Below are 19,238 nucleotides of genomic sequence, written 5' to 3'. Positions count from 1 at the left end.
ACATGAGGACTCTTCCATCCATATTTAAGAAATAAAGCAACGATCCGAGATCCAGAGCGTAGCGGTGTTCTGCCTGCTCATGCTAACCAGCGGCAATCTCACCCTCTCAGCTTTAGTGGATTTTGCATCCTTACGCCATCAACGTGCATGGTGGTTTCTTTCTGAAAGCTCACATCTGTACACAAGTTACTTCGGGGACTGCTGACCCTGCTGAAAATAAAAGAATCTGTCTCCAGTGGAAGAAAATACAACATACCAAGACATGCTTTTAGCACCAGGAAAATAATGTCTGTGGCATGGCCTTTAGCTGCGTGATTTTCCAGAAAATGTTTAGGCTTGTTGCTTTTCTCTGTCAGGAAAATTTTTTCGCTCATAATTAAAACCAGTATCATTTCAGTTTCAAGGAACTTTGGCTTTTTACAAACAGTATACAACAACCATTTGATCATTTGATTTCGCCTTTATAGGTTAGGAGTCCTAACGTATGTGGCTGAATACCTTTTTTTTTAAACAAGGTGAAGACCAACTGAAATATTGCCAGAAAGACACTAAATGCATTTAGATTTAGAGAACCATTTCCCCACCACAGCCACTGTCTGTAAATGCACTAGCTCCTCCTCTTCCTAATGCTTGTGGAAATTTAAGAAAGCAACGAAAGACAGACTTCTTTAGCCAAGCCCAAGTCAGAAATGTAACATTTGAGACTCGTAATACATCACAGGAAAACATGCTGATAAATACATCCCCCTCAAACAAAGAGAAGGCCTTGCTGGGCGACTGCAGCTCTTCTCCATTCCGGGAGCAGGGGCTGGTGCGCACGTCGGGGAGTACAGGCACCAGGCGGCAGAAGTAACGCCTTAGTCTCCTGCTGAGGAGCAGGGGATTTTCACCCCCCTTACATGTCAGGGGCTGTCTCTTCAGTTCAAACAAGCAGATATTGAACTGAAATTCCTGGAAGAGGAAGAACAGGTCTACCCAGCCAGGGTCCATCAGCAAAAGGAAGGTTAGGGTGAGGCTCTGTGCATCATTTTTCCATATATCCCAGGTGATCACATGTCCTAAGCCAAGCAGAAATAGGCCTTTCATATTTTTCCTCCTTGACTATTATTGCAGCCCTGCTGAAACATAAAAAATCAGTACATTATAAAATACATTTGCCTTCTTACTATATTTGTTACACAAGAGCATGTTCAGCTCAGTAAAACAAAACCAGTTTGCAAATAGATACGCAGTTCCAGTAGACAGTCAGCTCCTCTGAATTGCAGCAGCTGTAGGACCAAAGCCCCCTGGGATCAGAAAGATTTTCCTTCCTTTCTTGATAGCCATTTAATCTAATTTGCCCTCAAACACGCCAGTCCGCAGAGTTTTGAAAACCCTGGTTTTATTCAGTCTGCGAAGAATGCTTCATTTCTTTTTATAATCTCAAATTCACCATAAACAGAAATAAAAAGCTTCATATACAATCTTACCCCTTTGGGCCTTGGCTTGAACTGATTATTTCAAGAGACCGAAAGGAGACAGATGACATAGTATTGCAATATTCTGCAGTCTTAATTAAATGTTTGATTAATTATAAAGTTGTGTCAGTAGTGAACAATTCAAAACTTGAGAGAAACAGGTTTTGTACTTTAAAGGTAAGATATAATGTGACGTGGTTGCAGGTAGCACGGCTGAAAGAGCCCATCACCAAAACACTTACTGTTCAACAACCCAAGCCAAGTGACTTTTCTGCTGGAATCTTAACTTCAAAGCACAGAAGTTTCACAAGTGCTGTAATGGCAAGAAATGGACATTAAAGTCTTCTCACCATTTGTACATAGCCATCAGCTCCTGCCATCTCACAGACACAAAAAAATAAAAAAAATTTTAAAAGAACCCTCTCAGTTACTCCACCTTGACTGCCCGCCCCACCCTCGGCAGGTCTGCACCCTGCGGCGCAGGCGATGCTGGCAGGGGCGAGGGCAGGAGGAGAAGAGGGAGGAAGAGCCCTGGCATCACACGACAGAGCTGCACTCCCTATTTACGTGCCAAGTCTGAGCAGGAGATCTCCAGAGAGACTACAAAAGCCCAGGTCAAGCTGAGCTCAACCTTGACAGCAAGGAGGAGCTGTGCTTAATCCCCAGCAAATTCAAGGACAGACAAAGTCTGGGTTAAGCCCTGTCATTTCATGGTACATGCTAGGGTCTCCCTTTTTTTGAGGGGAGAGGGTTGTGGGGAGGAAGGTTTAGAAGATGAGGGTATGAGTAATCTGATGCTTTAAATGCATGTCGTTAAATACCTAGAGGAAGCACGTTCCCAAAATAAGAGAAGATTTATGCCAACAAATAAGGTAAAGCGGGTCCATCCAATGTCAACCTGTGCACTTGCCCGTTCCCCCACCGCAGTACACCCTGGTCCCCTGACTAGTTCCTAACACTTCACCTAACCTTGCAGCGCCCTGACTGGGTGTCACTCCCATTAAAGCCTGGAGGAAAGCCCGTTGTAGCCTTCGGCAATTCCCAAGCTGAAGTCCCGGTGCTCTGATGCCACCCCCAGAAGCAAGGGTACAGTAAGCCTCGTACACCCGCACCAAGGTCCGACTTCACAGCCTAGTTGAAGAGCGTTTTACCCAGCCGCCTGAATTCAGGCTGCTACTGCTGTGCGACAAGCCAGCTGCGCTGTACACGAAGGAAACAGCACCCAGGAACTGCGAGAAACTCAGGCCAGGCTGTAAGAGCTTACGGGGCCTGCAGCTCCCATGGGATGCCTGGCTGAACATTTGTGGAAGCGCTCCACTGAACTTGCGCCAGCTGCTTACCTCCGCCTCGTGCAAGCAGGGATGTCGTAAAACCTCTCGCGCCATTGTCCTGGTTTCAGCTGAGATAGAGTTACTTTTCTTTATAGTGGCTGGTATGGGGCTATGTTTTGGATTTGTGCTGAAGACAGTGTTGATAACACAGAGATGTTTTAGTTGTTGCTGTACTAGTCAAGGACTTTTCAGCTTCCTGTGCTCTGCCAGGTGCCCAAGAAGCTGGGAGGGGACACGGCCGGGACAGCTGATCCAAACTGACCAAAGAGCTATTCCATACCACGTGACGTCATGCTCAGTATATAAAGCTGGGGAAGAAGAAGGAAGGGGGGACATTTGGAGTGATGGCGTTTGTCTTCCCAAGTAACCGTTACGCGTGCTGGAGCCCTGCTTTCCTGGAGATGGCTGAACACCTGCCTGCCCATGGGAAGGAGTGAATGAATTCCTTGCTTTGCTTTGCTTGTGTGAGCGGCTTTTGCTTTACCTATTAAACTGTTTTTATCTCAACCCTCAAGTTTTCTTGCTTTTGCTCTTCCGATTCTCTCCCCCATCCCACCGGGGGGGAGTGAGCGAGCGGCTGCGTGGTGCTTAGTTGCTGGCTGGGGCTAAACCACCACAGCCATAATTCCTGAAAACCTGAAAAAGATGCTGACCCGAGACCTAGAAACTGATAGCCACAGGCAGACCACCCTACTGCTTTATGGGAGACAAGCTATGCAGAACTATTTCTGTCAACAACTGTTAGGTAATTACAGCATTTTCAGCAGCTTAGCATCTGGCAGACTCACAGCGCAGACCTCCGCATCTTCATCCTTTCTGCTCACCAGCACTCCTCCTCCCCAACCCCAGCTCACGACTGCAGCCTCAACTCACTCCTTTGGGGCTATTTCTTTCAATACAGTCACAGCTACCGCCAACTTTCAATTTTATAGTAGCAGTAATAGAAAACTAGCACTGGATTCATTGCTCTTGTTCAAAGTTTCTCCGATGCCCCTAGCTTTCAGACCAAGGTGAGGTTTTGATACATAGTTATGACAAACCTTTCAGAAGGAGGAAGATAATCATATGCCACCAGGGTTACTGCAGAATTCAATTTACTCTGCAGCATGCTTTATGCTGGTCTGTAGCTATTAAAGGGAGAGACAGTTTCCAGCGGAGGGGCGTGCAGCAATGCACAGCTAAATTGCTTTCTTGCCATTCCCCAGCGCCTTCGAGCCCCCCGCACTCCTGCACCAGGAACAGCAGCCTCGTGCAGCCCCGGGGCCGTCCTCACCTCTCCCCACCTCTCAGGGCAACCTGCTTAAAGTCAGAGCCGGCTCGCAGGAACATATTATTTGATAGTAGCTCATCTTTGTTGCACAAACTTCAGCCCACATGTAAACACACTAAACCTTTCTCTTACCTGGTCAGGCAGAGCTGCCCACTCGCTTCCCCCCGCCGGCCGTGAATCTGCCTCCAGATTGATCCGGGACCAGAGAGAATTTAGGAGAATAGGATCCTCAGGCAAAGAACTATGGAGACAAACACCCCCCCCCCCCCCTTTTTTTTATAATAGGGACAACTATCTCCCTTAAAATTAGTTGCACTGTTCCTCCCTAAAATGGTTTTCAGCCTGTGGCAACCAGTGCGTCATTTTTTCAAGCTACCCGAGAAAGACAGCACACTCAGACAGACATAAGTATCCACATGCATTGTGAGACAACCAGAAACAAAGAATCTTAGAGCATGAGATAAAGATGAGAAAGTAAGAAAAAAGCTCTTAAGGTAAGTCGCTCCTGCTGGAAAGTACCGCATCTTTGGCACGTGATTGCATTCCTACCTGGGAAGCTGCAAAGCTGCCATCTCCATGCTATGAACAGACTGCTTCCCATTGAAATAAAGCAGGCTGACCTTTCAGGAAGGGGGAGGAAAAAAAAGTTTTAAAAGAAAAAAAATATAAAGATTAGCAGGATTACCATCTAAAGCAGAGATCCAGTTTAGAAAGAGGCCTGTTATCTGAACAGTTTCATTCATAGATAAATATACATCTCTCAGATACAGCTTTCCCACACAGCCGAGAACACATGGAACACCTGCATTCACTCTTGAATAGGTATTAACCACAAAGTTATTTTTAGCTTAAACTGAAAGTTAGAGTTCATCATATCTGTAATGTTATTACAGAATATTTTCTTGAACAGTTAAAAGTCATAAAATGCAATCCCCATTTATGAGGGGCCAGTTAAGTTTAAATACAATTTTTAAATTATTTTTTAATTTTGTTTAGGAACAGATGAAACGCATACTAAGTACTGAAAAGTAACAGCAAAAGGACTAGGACTGAGGCTTGGCTGGTGATTGAGGAATTAAGCCTAGAGACTACCTTTCAGCAGTGTTATTGTTCCTCCCACCACCACCCCAGTTTTGTGTTCTAAATTTAAGGACAAAGTACCAAAATGCGTCTTGACAATTCCTCCAATGTTACAAGCTTTTTCAATAATGGGCAAGTATAACATTCCTTTGTCTAGGATACGTAGTTCTCAGAGCAATTAAAACCTCTCTGAACTGGCACCAGCAAACTTCTTCAGCTAACATTTCCACTTGTTTTGTTAGCACAGAACTTATAACCATTCATTGCAAGGGGAAAAAAGCCAGCAGCACCAAATAATTTGCTTACCATTAGTTACCATAGGCATCTTTATTACATTAAAGCTTTAACATTTATCAGAATACTGGGTCAGGGAAGAGCAAAAGGGAGAATAACTTAAAAAAAAAAAAGCAGCCTTGCTGCTAATGTTTAGAAAAATTAACCAACAGCAGAGTAGGAGCTTCCTGCAATGTAAGTGTTGTAGCATTTAAGTTCTCTACAGGAGGACATGATGAATCCTGGTAGTCTCACAAGTTTCAGTGTTGTTGAACAGTCCTTCAAAGTGAACATCATGAGAAAAACAAGCAACCATTTTTTTTACATTTATTTCTCTATTTCCTTTTTCTCCAGAACCATGACTTTCCAGAAAACATCTTACTATGAATTCTCAGATTTTCAGACCTTGCAAAGGTCAAGGACAACTGTTCCTGTAAAAAGGCATATACCATTCCAGAATTCAATTTTGCACAGAAGATGATGAGTTGTCAAAGACTATGCCAAAATCCCAAAGTTTAAATGATTATGTTTTAAGCAAAGGTAGGCTTTTCCTACTGATCACTTCTTGCTATTAAGCATAACAAACCAGACAATCTGATTCAAGAATTTCCCAATGCACTTATTAGAATGTGTGTTGTGGAAAGATTCCCCATATACTTGTCATGTTTATTATCCCCTCCCTAGCCACCTGCATCTGGCTAAGGGAAATCCAAGTAGCCTAACATGACAATTTTCTCTTAGTATCCAAAAAGGAAGTTTTAATTGATAAGCCAGTAGTGGTAAATAAATAAAGCGATAGTTAACTACATTATTCATCCCCAACTCCCACACTACTAGTGGTCACAGTCTAAAAATCCTTAGCTGACCATAATTAAAAGCAAAATAGGAATGTACATAAAACCAGCTGTCTTAGACAGCATTTTTATTAAAAATGGATACACAGAGACATAGCAGCATTTACAATAAAGAGTTTTTAAAAAGGCATCAAGTTGTAAGCCAACCATTTGAAAGAGAGGCTTTGAAATGTTGTCTTCCACAGCACTTTTTGCCCATTTGTCACCAGGGGACAGTATGACTGCAGATTATCCAAAGGACAAACAGGCACAGTAACTAATCAAGCCCTTTTTCTGAACAGTTGGTCACATCAAGCATCACCCTCCGTAGCAGCATTTGGAGCACTCTTCGGTGTTCTTTTAAGTGGCTGGTGTACTTGATTCATTTCTTTAAAATATTTTAATGTTCAATAAAAATATTTCAAATAGAAAAATTCTTCTGTCATGAAAAAAAGTAAGGTTTCCTTTTCAGATTCCATAAAAGCTTATGAACTTTACTGGCAGCATTTCCATAATGGAGCAGGAGTTAGAACCAGCAGAACAGGCACTTCAGCAAAATTGTCTGTCAACAGTTTCTATGGTCATATCGGCTTCACTCCAGAAGGCTGTTTCTTACTACTTTGTGGTGGTGTAAGGACACCAGTGGGGAAAGGTGAAGTCCTATTTTGCTCAGCCAATATGGCTTGTTTTGCTTGCGCTTTGTCCTGAAAACACAGGAAAAGACAAAAAAAAAAAATCTTTACTTTGGTATATCTATGCAATAGATCAATATAATTCAGTGTTTTATAACTTGATAGATTGCTAATCTGGAAACGCCTATCTGTATCTAACCCCCCTAACAGTAACTGATAAATCATGCAGTACACAATAGCTTTAACTTAGTATTAATAAATAGTATTAACTTAATAAATAGTATTAACTTTTGGAATCTGATGATCAGCATTACAGTACTTGTATCTTCAAGAAAGCAAAATTCAGAAGCAACTGAACAGGAAGAGCTTTAACTTCTACTACAATTCAATAACCTAAATAGGAAAAAACCCCACCCCAATAGCTTAGATTGACTACAATTTGTTGGACAAGACTTTGATCCCCTGCAAGTTTCTCATACTAAAAACGACTCTTGCTCAACTTCTTGTCAACCACCACTGTCACATAACAGTCCCACAAGATCAGTCTCAAGTGATCAGTCTTTATTTTCTCTTTTTCATCAGACAAGGTTGTATTACCTGTATTTCCTATAGAGAAAGGTCTAACATACAATATTTGAAGCATCCCAAAGGGTAGAAATATGCCTAGAATTTCTAGGGTAATTATTTGTCATTTGAGATGAGAGGCTTAAGTCAAAATCACCTTTTTAAACTAAATACTGAACAAGTTAGTCCCAAGACAAGCCTGCCCCAAGAACTTTGGAACTGGAGTACAACCTTATGCCTTTTATCATCTGAATACACTCAGTCTCAATCTGATAATGCTTCGCTTAAGTTTACTGTATGTTCTAACCAAAGAAGAAACAAGATTTAGGAGATTTTACAGGCAGATTTTGTCTTCATTATGCACATACATACCAGCAAATCCAAGCTGTTTATGTGCGTCTGTATATTGTGCAAGTCTTCAGGAGCTATACCTCTAAAGTGTTTGAGTTTGGAGCTTCCTACTTCCCTTATAGCCATCGCAAACGGAACCATCCATTTTACACATTCCTCTATCTCACACCATTCATAACCTGGAAGACAAGACATATGCTTATCTGCCTGAATGAAGACTTAATGTTTGTAAACACATTAAACTTAGTTTATAAATGCCAATACCTGAAACTTTCTGCATCAGCTCAGATGAGGAGAAATGATACAAAGCAGAAGCTGCAAGTACTCCATACGTATATTCCAAGCAGCCAATATCCAGCACACAGAGATCCAAGAGCTACAGGACAACAGATGTTTAAGTCTATCACAAGACCACTTATTTTCCCAGGTGAAACATTTGAAAGAAGAAATCAGTCTTACCTCTGCTATTTGTACAAATATTTGCTGTGGATATTGTGGCAGCAATACCTCATAAAGCTCATTTAAATATGCAACTTGCATGTAAATGTTTAGCCATGATACAACCGTCAGTGGATTTAAGTTCCAATTAAGAGCCTGAAAGAGTAGACATGCACAAGACTTCAGTATTAATAAAGAGTTCCTAACTTAAACCATGCTACTTTATTTACTCCAGATCAGAAGCTGTAATTCCAATTGGTCAAGGCATCTTTGAAACATGCAAATCTGATCCTTTCCTGTACCTTCTCCTACTGATAGGGTGGGTGGACGGTTCATTTTGTTAATATGCACAGACTGGTGGATGCTTTAAATCACTTCTTACCTAGAGAACACTGTTCTAATTAGAAAGAGAAATTGTGCCTCTTAGCAGCACATAAGATTAACTGAGGCTCTCTGCTTTTAGTCTGATTATGCTATACATTTTTAAAAACTAAAGTAGAACTAATTCCACTTTGAAAGATTACCTTCATAATGATCAATTCCATACTGAGGATTTCATCTTCTGTACAAGCTCCATCTGTAACATAGGCAAACTGGTGCAACTTTGGTGGATAAATTTCCTGAAAGATAGGAGATCAAGTATTTAATTTGTGGAATAGGTTCTAACTAGTGTCAGGTGCTTTAAAAAAAAAAAAAAAAGAGAGAAAAAAGAACAACCTACCACTACTTCAGCATTGCAAAACAGAAGGGAAAAAAAAAAAAGAATCAACCCCCCATCATAACTTATGGTGTTCTCCTCTGCCTTTAATATACACAGATTTCTTGTTCAACCTTCCTGCTCATAGCCTTCACCTTTCATTTTTGATGGATCAGTACAACATGCATTATGTTTGACTACAGCACCACTGAGATGCTGTCATAATTAACATCAACATTTTTTTATACATCCTAAAGAAAAGGCCTTTTATCCCTTGCTTGAGAAGAACAGATTGAATAATAATAGCCCTCTTAAAAGACAAACAGTAAGAACTTAAAAAGCACTATGTATTTTAATAGGTCAGTTTGTTCCAGTAAATAAAAAATAGCTCAGACTATCATCCAGTAGGTACTCCACTGACAACAGAATTGCAACAAGTGGTCTCTGTATACAGCAGCCAGCCAAAAACTCATTTAGCAACTGCAATTAAAAACTTGAGATTTATTCTAACACTGAAAGGACTATCCTTTTAAGATTAGAGATATACTGTGATGTTAGCTAGTCTTAATTTTAGCCACTTCTAAAGAAAAAAAGGAGGAATTTTCAAAAGAAAAAAAAGGATCTTTTTTCTGTCTCCCAGCTGAGAAGTCATAGCAACAAACTCCATAAAGACTGGCAAAATGCATCTAGTGTACAATAAGTGTGCTGCCTGTCCATTCACATTTTTATGTTTAAGTAAAGCTGGAGATACTTACCTCAAGCTTTGCTGCTATGAATAAAGAAGAGATACCAATAAGCTGCAATAGTGTTTTTACAACATTCTGTTGTGTTGCCATAAACCGATCAAAGAAATCTTGTGCTAAATAAAAAGTTTCTCTATGAAGCTTGTAGACTTCACAAACCTGGAGAGACATCAGAGATTACAAAGGTCAAGAACAGTGTTATAGAGTCAAAAACAGATGCTACAGATGTATTAAAAAAAAAACCCAAGAGGTAGACATAAAATTCATATTGGCTTTCTGCTTCACTGCTGTTGTGAAGTAACATGTGAACTAAGAGCATGAGTTAAACAGTTTCCTTTGACACAAGATGACTGCCACTGCAGTAACTCCCAAAAAACAGAAGAGATCAGAGGGAAAACCCTGTTAGGAAATGCAAGCACATGTTCTAACAACGTCAGAACATCAGTTCCTCATTTTTGCAAAGATGCATCATTCCAACACCTCAAAAGAGAAAAGTCTCACAAATACTTTAGAATTAAGAACAGAGACTATGCCACCAAGTCATCCAAACAGCAAAAAAGACTCATACAGACAGAAGAGTTGTAGCACATTCTACATCCCAATAATTAAGAGACATTGTGAGATGCATCTAGTCTGAGCCACCACACCTTCCTTTTTACAGTGACTTTCATAATCATTTGTGCAGCTTTTATCTGCAGTGTGACCTTAAAAAGCCTACATTGTGGAGCTTTAGGGAAAAATTTATTATCCACTATCAATCTAAATGAATATCAAAATATATTTTCAGTTTGTACACCATCAACTTGATCTATTTTTTTTTTTAAAGTTTGGTGCCATTAATTGACAAACATTAAGATGAAGACGAGTGTCTAGTGCTAAATGGGTTATGCAAAAATCATGAAATGTACTCATGACAGTTATTAGTACACTTCAACAAAAGCACACTTGAAATACTCACAAGTACAGAAAAGCTTACCTCCATTAACCAGTCTAGAAGGATTGTTCTCATTTTAGGTTGCAGGAGAGGGTGCCTTTGCATATAAAGTTTATCCCTCACATACGTCTCTTCTTTGTTTATCATGTTTTTCCATACGTCATCTCTGTTTGCCCAGCTAAGACAGATCAATATGCTTAGTCTCAAACCATAAGGCAAAAGGAAGGCAGACAAGCAGCAGCCAATTGGCACACTTACCCTAGAACTGGTAATGGTGAAGCTCTAGTTGGAACAACACTTAGATGTATAAAGTGAGAGTAATCAACACCAACTGGATCATCATCTTTATCTGGAGTAGGAATCAGCATATGGGCATTTTTGTGAACATTATTCCAGGATGGCTGTTAAATGAAATACAAGATTTTACACCATGCCTTTTTAAATAATCATTTTAGCTGTAAATAGAAGACAAGACATTGGCAAGAAACTATGACAGAAACTATGATTACCTCTAACTGCACAGAATCACAGAATCGTTGAGATGGGAAGGGACCTCTGTAGGTCATTTTGTCCACCCCTCCTGCTCAAGCAGGGTGACCTAGAGCCAGTGGCCCAGGAACATGTCCAGATGGCTGTTGAGTATCTCTAAGGATGGAGGCTCCACAACCTCTCTGGGCAACGTATGCCAGTGCTTGGTCACCCTCACACTAAAAAGAGTATTTCCTGATGTTCAGAGGGAGCCTCCTGTGCTTCTGTTTGTGTCCATCTCCTCTTGTCCCATCACTGGGCATCACCAAAAAGAGCCTGGCTCTGCCTTCTTTACATCCTCCTTCAGGTATTTATATACATTGATACAATCTCCCCAAGCCTTCTTTTTTCCAGGCTAAACAGTCTCAGCTCCCTCAGCCTTTCCTTATAGGAGAGATGCTCTGGTCCTTTAATCATCTTAGTGGACCTTTGCTGGACTCTTTCCAGTATGTTCAAGTCTCTCTTGTACTGGGGACCCCAGACTGGACACAGTACTCCAGGTGTGGCCTCACCAGTGCTGAGTAGAGAGGCATTGCTTATTTTCACAGTAGAGAAAGTTTGCCACTAAAGCTGAAGAACATTTACCCTGTTCTCCTTTTGAAGGACCATAACTGTTTCATGGAAGAATATCCAAGTCAGTCTCCTATTGTCACATTACATTTTGTTTTTATCAATAATATTTTGCATGAAAGCAAGATGTTTGCCTTCAGGTAAAGAATAAGCAGACAGAAATGTAAAACCCAGTTTGTGATTATAATTATACAAATACAAGGTCAGGATTTCTGGTAAGGAATATGTAGATGCAACACCTGAAGTCATCGTTCCATGCAAAGCAACCTTGACAGTGAACACAGCAAAATAGTAGTTACTCATTCATCTTGCAGTGCTAAGATAAAAAACCAAAGCATTTACTATCCAATTGTTTTCAGAACAAAGCAAGTACATGTTAAGCAACTGCCACTAAAGTATCAAGTTGACCATTGCATATACAGAATTTTGCCAAGGTCTGCAAACATCAGACATCTGACATTTCACCTGTCATATCCTTCTACTTTTATTTGGACCAGAACTTAAGTTTAGGTTTACTTTTCTCCTGGCTAACTCTGTTAAACAAGATCTTGGTGTACGCTTCAGAGTTTCCCAGGAAAGTACTACTTGTTTTATTTTGCAGTAGAACACAAAGCCAGCCCCATGTCATCATGCCTAAGCAAATTAAAATTTGGCATTTCTGCCTAACAGCAAAGTCTGCCATCTTGCTGCAAACTGATCTCTTCTCTGCAGCCCTAAAAGGACAGAACTCCCTAACAAGATTCCTAGTGTGCTTAAAAAAAATTTTTAAAAAATCAGAAGAATCATTAGGTGCTAAACAAGTAAAATGCTCTACATGAAATTTTGCCTCCCGTAAAAAAGCTTCCACACCTGATTTTTACCCTGTCCTTACTACAAATGACATCACTTCCCAGCAAAATGGCTACCTCCTAGCACCAGCTTCAGAAACAGAAACCACCAAGATGAAACAAAAAGCACATTTCACAGTTCAGTCACAGCTAAGACTGCTTTGTACTTTGAGTTACTGACACACAGATGGGTAGTTTTTCTTCTTGGAGTTCTACATGCAAATCTAGCATAGCTACATACCCAGCTATGCCACAATTTAATTTGGGTGGGGGAAGGCAAAAAGAGGGAATAGCATCTTTATCTTTAAAAATTACAGATTCCTTATGAACTGAAAGTTTGAATAAAAGTGTCACATCAGTGCTGCTTTAAGTTAATTTTTGTCCTCCCTCAAAACTAGACTTTAGTCACACTTTGTCCTCCAAACTGCACGGCAAGCCCAGCTGCCAACAGCCTTTGGAGAAGTGCTGCCTTACCAGTTAATCAGCAAACCAACAGAAAAGCAGTAGATTATATAATATCTATTTAAAGGTGCCTACTACACCAGCAGCTTCTGAAGGACAAGGGATCTGCTCCACAGAGTTCTCAACCAAAGTAGACACCTCGCATACTACCTGGCAGCAGCAACGACAATTGATTTAGGAGATTTCACCACCCCCAACCTTCTATAAGGAAATATAAATCAAGGGTCAAGAGCCTCTTCGGTGTTTTAAGAAGTGAAAACAAAGTTTTTGACTAGATAATGTCACTCACCAAGACGACTGGGGAAAAGATGCAAGCAACAGAAAAAGCATATAGCTTAGCTAGAGGCAAGAAGGAAACAAATGTGTAGGGCCCTCAAAAAGCAAGAAGCCACCAGGAAGGGAGACAGGAGTCTGAATTAGCATAAGCGAGGGAACACCATAGCTCTGGCATGGATTTTCGTTGAGGGAATGAGCATATTAATCAGACTCTTGAGTCTTTAAAGCAGATTTAGCAAGATGTTCAACCAAAACTAAGAAACAATACCAAGAAACTGCATTATATCACACTGTAACTGTAAGGAAATTGGAGCCACCACTGAAAAGAGAAACCGTTTAAGGTGGGGAGGGTGTGAGGAAACCATGAAGAGCTTCCTTTGGGCTTGCACAGAGCCAACCCAAAAGCAGGGAGCTGCCAAAAAGTGACAGATGTTACAGAGAATCTGTGCAGCCTAATGGAGGAAATCCTACAGTCCTGAGCATACTTCTGAGGCAAATAGGAGCTGAAGTAGGATGCAAGCCAAAAATCAGTGGGGAAAACTGCCTCTTGAAATTTATATGGAGCCCAGCAAGAAATATGGGTGACAGCCACAGTAATATTCCAGATACAGAAATATGATCAATTGATCAGAGATACAGATCTGTATCTCAGACCTGAGAACTAGATACAGATTGGAGAAACTGAACTGAGGACATGAGAAGGCTCATTGGGAGAAGGAGGGCAAGAAGGCCCACCAAGAAGGGCAGAAGGTAGGTGACCAAAGAAGTCTATCAGAGCAGTCAAGCCCATATAGCTCCAAACAAAGAAAACCCAGGAGTTCAGAGGTTGGGGTTTTTTTAAAGCTCAAATGTTCCCACAACTCAGCTTTCTGCAGCACATCATCATTCACTGATATATCAAACATTCATTTAAACAGATCTTTTGGACATCCTTCAGGCATATAGACCAGACACAAAATGGAACAGGTAGCGACCATTGGAGGGGTTATTGGTTACAGGCAGAGCCTTCAGTGAAGCAGCCACATCTAAGAATAGAAGCTGCCGAGACACTCGTGCATCTCAACATGAGCTGGGAGCCACCAGAACAAGCTTTCACAGATCTAGGGCGAGGAGGGCAGCAGGAAAGTAGAGGAAGAGGGTGACCCAGAGCTGCATTCAAACAGCAAGGTCAGAGGACTTCCCGCATGGAAATCAAAGGCAGGGGAACAGGAGGGGGATAGGCCTGTTTGTCTCACCCTAAAAAGCAGTACCTTGTAACAGAGAGACATTGATACCAACTGCTAGACTGCAGCCTTAATTTGCCCATCTAAAATACTAAGATTCTAGCCATTTTTCACTCACAGGATACATTAGTTTGAAGTATAGGGTTTTTCTTTGCCATCAGAAAGGTATTCCAGAATTAATAAATAGGAGAGAGAAGAGCAACTCACATTATTAAGTTGCTCCACTTCTTTCTGAATAGCATAGGAGCTTCTACGACTTTTAACTTTCTAAAGAGTCTGAATACTGTCCTGCTCTAGATTTGGGCCAAGTCAAGCTCTCAACCTGGATATAGTTTACATTCTTTATCTCTTTGTCTGAAGACTTAAGTTGTTTTTTTGGGGTTTCTGTTTTGTTTTTTGGGGGTTCTATTTTGTTTTTTAAATTGGATCTTCCAAAGATAACCTAGACTCGTTAAAGAAACTTTTTGGAGGATATTTTCAAACCAGTTAGGTGGAACATTTTTACAACAGTAAGACTAGATTCTGGAAAAATGTCTAGTGAGAAATTGATCAAAACTATTTCCTGAGAGTTTACTCCGTCTTCTTTTCACCTGAAAAGATTAGGTAGTTTCATCTAAAGAAACTAACTTCTAAATTCTCCACTCTAGGTGGAGGTGACAGTGTAATTTGTATCACAATTGCACGGATGACTCTAATCTAGTTAGATGAATTTTGTTTTACACGGAGCCTTGGAAGTGTATCTGTCCACAGAAAGCAGCCAGAATTAATATGAGAATTGCTAGCAGAGTTACAGCAGTGCCAGTTCTTAAAATCAAGCACAGAATTTATGCAATATTCTGCTGTCACAAACCTGATGATATAGCCACCCTTTCATCACATAATGGGTAACGGCATCCTAATTAAGAACTCGGGCCTTATGTTCAACAGAAGCAAACTAATGAATTGACTATGAAGATGCCATAAAGTGGGATGTGACTATGATATTTTGCCTTGTGCATAAACTAGTGTCAGTAAACAATTTATTTAATGTAGAAGTCATGTGGTATAGGCTGCAGTGGATTTATAGCTACTTGCATTTTAGAATTGTTGTGCCTCAACAGAATAACTATCTCACTGGCTATCATACAAGCCTGCTATACTGCTGCTGGAACCGTAAACATATTCTCATTAGTGGCCCATGGCAATTTATATCAGAGAATAGCTTGTGTCACACCATAGACTGAAGAGCTGCTGCTGTGCAGCCAAATGTTAGCTTTTTTTAAACAGATCTGTAACAATCTGGCTACTTTGTCACAACAAATAACCTTCTATATGTAGGGACGGATACACAGGTACCCATTTTATTTATGGTTTACAGAATCAAAGGGCCAAATCCCACCAGTATCCTAAGCTTAACTTGAAAAACTCCCAAGTAAATATTTTGGATGCCTTCTGCCTAAGTTATCTAAATTTTAATTTACCAATCATTCCTGAAGTAACATTGAATGGCTACCAGGCCAGGAACACAAACGAGAACAAAAAATTGGAAGTCTTTATCTACTTTCAAAGTTGCAGGTCAATGTACACAAAATATATTTCAAATTTATTTCCGCTGTCTGTCCGGAAGAAGGTAAAATTGGGTCCCTGCTGAGGGTTTTTTAACAATACCCTACTATTATGCAATAAACATGCACAGCTCAAACAGAATGAATCTTTTGGTGAAGGAGAGAGCTGTGGTGAAGGACAGGCAGCTCTTCCTTGTCAGAAGTGAGAAATTAGTTTAATATACTGCACAAAAGAAAGACAGAAGGGAAGGAGAGATCCCCTCATTAAATGCTCACCATTTGAGCCCTGCTTAATATGTTGACTGATAACTAGTATACGCAGTTGCAACAAGCAGAGGCCATTCCAAACAATGATGCCCATCTGTTATGGTAGCACTTTAGTCTTAGAACTTCCAGCTGCCACTTCTGGTTAGATGTGCCACATTATGCATAGCCTTGCGTACCAAATGAGTATGGTCTGTACTCCCTGATCATAACTTTTGCAGCTTAAGTATCACCCTGCGTGTGCATTAACAAGCTGAAGTCCTAGTGATAGTGACTGAGCAAGCTACATGTGTGCGTGCAGGAAAAAAAAGGAGGGAAATAAACCTATTTCAGAAAACAGGTTACTCCTTGTTTTATTTAGAGTGGGCATCTCAATGTACAAAAGCATCATGCTTTCAATACTATATACCAACATAGAATCCAATATGGATACCAATAGCATCTCAGGTTCAAAGATTATAGGAAGGGCACTAAGGGATCTAGAAGACACTAATAAAGTTCATTTTGACTTCGTAACTCGGATCATTCTAAACGCCTTACTGAGAAAACTGGCAATGGTCACTACTAACTTCCACTGCAGGCCTGATTTCCATAGCTAAGTGACTTTACAGAAGTTATCCCCTTGTTCTGCAGAGAAATGAAGCCCAATTTACCACCGCATTAGCATCTAGTATAAATTTCAAAGTTCTAATCAAGAACCTCATACTGTCAGTCTGATAATGACACTTGTCAATAGGAATGGAGCTGACAGTGGTAGGAAAGGGGGCATCTTTCCTCTCTGCCAGGTGATATGTAAGTAGAGACACAACTGCAAACAGAATGCATATGCTTAAGTGTCTCGTACTTTGGCCTGCAAGGTACAGCACATAAGCACATGGCTGTACTCTTGCAACTCTCTAGAGAAGTCAATGCAGAGTCCCTCCATGTAGGCCTAAATGCATATTAAGGCTTTTGTAAGGTGCACCCTTGCAATCCCAGGACAGTTGGATAGACTGAAGTATTAACATAATGTTTTAGACCAACACAGGCCTCATCTCTGCCAAAGACTGCAAAGCAACCTGTATGACCTGAAGTGTTTTGCACTCTTCATCAGCCAGGGTTGATAGTCCCCCTTGCCCATTGCTATACAGCACGTGGTAGCTGTACATCTGCCGTACCATGTTTGTAATAATAATGGGGTACTGCAAAATAATAGTAGGGTTAAGTAAGATTACAGGAGTGTGATCTAAAGCCAAATCGGTTACCTGGTTTTCATATTGTTTTTTCCTAGTCATCTCCATTTTCGCAATTTCTTCATCAGGATCCTGCAAGAACTACAGAAAGCAATACATAATTCCAGGAGTACAAGCCACAGGACAAGCGACCACTGGCCACTGCGACGGGCACCCGGGCCCTCAGGACCACAGCCCCGCAGCAGCCCGCTGCCCGCCCAACACCCCGACCACCACATGGCCCCCAGTCACCCAACAAAAGGGGGCGAGGGCCCGGAGGCCAAGCCCAGCGGCGGGGCAGGCGCTGGCCTGCGGGCACCAGGCTGGGCCGCCGCGCCGGCCCGGGCCCGCACTCACCGTGGCCACATCGGCTTTCCTCTTGCGGGCTCGCATGGCGCACTCCGCGCCCCCGTCCCCCTTGGCGGGAGCCTTCTCCTCCGCGCAGTCGCTGCCAAGAGAGGAGAAGCTGAGGGAGCCCCGGCCGCGGGGAGCCTCCTCAGGGGGTGCCTGACGGAGACCTCGGCCTACGGGGCCCCGCGCACGGCGGGGCCGGCGGACTCACCTCTCCCGGCGCATGGTGCCCGCCTGGGCCGGGTCGGGGCGAGCGGAGCGCCGTGCGGGGAGCGGCCGAGCAGGCCCGGGCCCCAGCCGCCACAAAGGGCCGCAGAGGCGCGGGCGCACGGCGCGGAAAGGGCGGCCGCAGCCCCGGGCCGGCCCCGCCGGCTCCCCCCGCCCCGCGGCCGGGCACCCCGGGAGGCGGCAGGGGCGCCCGCCACCCCCTGCCCGCGCACTGGCGCGCTCACCGCCGCGCCGGCCGCCCCGGACCTTCCCGGGCGAGAGGGGTGGCCGGGTGCCCGCCGGCGGCGTTGGCGGGGCGCAGGGGCAGGGCGGGAGCGCGGCGCGGGCGGGCTCCGCTGGGCGCCTCCTGCCTCACGGCGCGGCCGCTCCCGTCCCTGCGCACAGCGCGGCCCGCGCCGAGCGGGACATTTAAACGCGCGGCGCGGGGCCGCCTCCCCGCCCGCCCGCACACGTGGCCCCGCGCGCAGCGCCGGGGGCCGGCGCCCGTCGGGGCGGGGTCTGCGGGGGGCGCGGCGGGGCGCCGCCGGCCGCCGGCCGGCCCTGGGGGAGCGGCGCAGGGCGCCGCGGGGCGCGGGATCCCGCGCCGGGGCCGGCGGGGCGGGGCCGGGCCGGGCCGGGCCGGGCCGGGGGCGGGGCCGGGGCCGGCGGCGCCGACGCGGCAGCGGCAGCGGCAGCGGCAGGGGCAGCGGCAGCGGCAGCAGCGCGCGCGGCCGCCGCAGGTGGACACCGCCGGGCCGGGCCGGGCCGGGCCGGGCCGGAGGCGGCGGCGGGGTGAGCTGAGGTGAGGTGAGGGGAGCGGAGCGGAGGGGAGCGGAGGGGAGCGGAGCGGAGCCGAGGAGAGGGAGCTGAGGGGAGGGGCTGGGCCGGGCCGCCCCGCCCGCGAGAACCGGAACGGGGCCGGCCTGTCCGCGGCGGGAGGCGGGCAGCCGCCATGGCCGGCCGGGGCCTGCTCGCCCCGCTGACCGGGCCTGATCCCCTCCTCTCCCGCAGGGCATGCGGCTGCCCAGGCTCTTCGGGCGGCTGAAGGCGGCGGTCGTCGGGGTGGTGCACGTGGGAGCACTGCCAGGTAAGCGGTGGCCGGGCGGCCCGCGGGCTCTGCGCCCGCCGAGCACGGCGGCATCGCCCGTTAGCCTGGCTGCGGGCCCCAGAGC

The 19,238-nt window shown here is 44.1% G+C and overlaps 2 protein-coding genes across 8 annotated transcripts in view; one reads left to right on the top strand and one right to left on the bottom strand.

Moving 5' to 3' along the window:
• Nucleotides 1-5,456: 5,456 nt before the first annotated feature.
• On the bottom strand, nt 5,457-18,227 carry CCNE1 (cyclin E1). The gene is made up of 11 exons (XM_075510710.1): nt 18,071-18,227; nt 17,866-17,956; nt 17,542-17,610; nt 10,862-11,004; nt 10,646-10,781; nt 9,682-9,828; nt 8,754-8,849; nt 8,251-8,385; nt 8,056-8,167; nt 7,813-7,970; nt 5,457-6,948 (listed from the first exon to the last, which is right to left on the bottom strand). Exons 1-11 carry the CDS (start codon nt 18,082-18,084, stop codon nt 6,826-6,828), a joined length of 1,224 nt encoding a protein of 407 aa, XP_075366825.1. The 5' UTR covers nt 18,085-18,227; the 3' UTR covers nt 5,457-6,825.
• A 509-nt stretch (nt 18,228-18,736) lies between these two features.
• LOC142413956 (uncharacterized protein F13E9.13, mitochondrial-like) overlaps nt 18,737-19,238 on the top strand; it is a 54,252-nt gene continuing 53,750 nt past the window's right edge. For 2 of the 7 annotated variants that reach the window (XM_075510713.1, XM_075510711.1), the window contains exons 1-2: nt 18,737-18,868; nt 19,078-19,153. In XM_075510713.1, coding sequence (XP_075366828.1) covers nt 19,081-19,153 — 73 coding nt within the window. In that variant the 5' untranslated portion in view covers nt 18,737-18,868; nt 19,078-19,080. The remainder of the gene's footprint in view (nt 18,869-19,077; nt 19,154-19,238) is intronic. The other 5 variants (XM_075510715.1, XM_075510714.1, XM_075510712.1 and 2 more) reach the window with 4 other exon arrangements.

Source organism: Mycteria americana, chromosome 8 (genome assembly GCF_035582795.1).
Source record: "Mycteria americana isolate JAX WOST 10 ecotype Jacksonville Zoo and Gardens chromosome 8, USCA_MyAme_1.0, whole genome shotgun sequence".
Taxonomy (NCBI): Eukaryota; Metazoa; Chordata; class Aves; order Ciconiiformes; family Ciconiidae; genus Mycteria; species Mycteria americana.
This window is presented reverse-complemented; position numbering and strand designations above follow the sequence as displayed.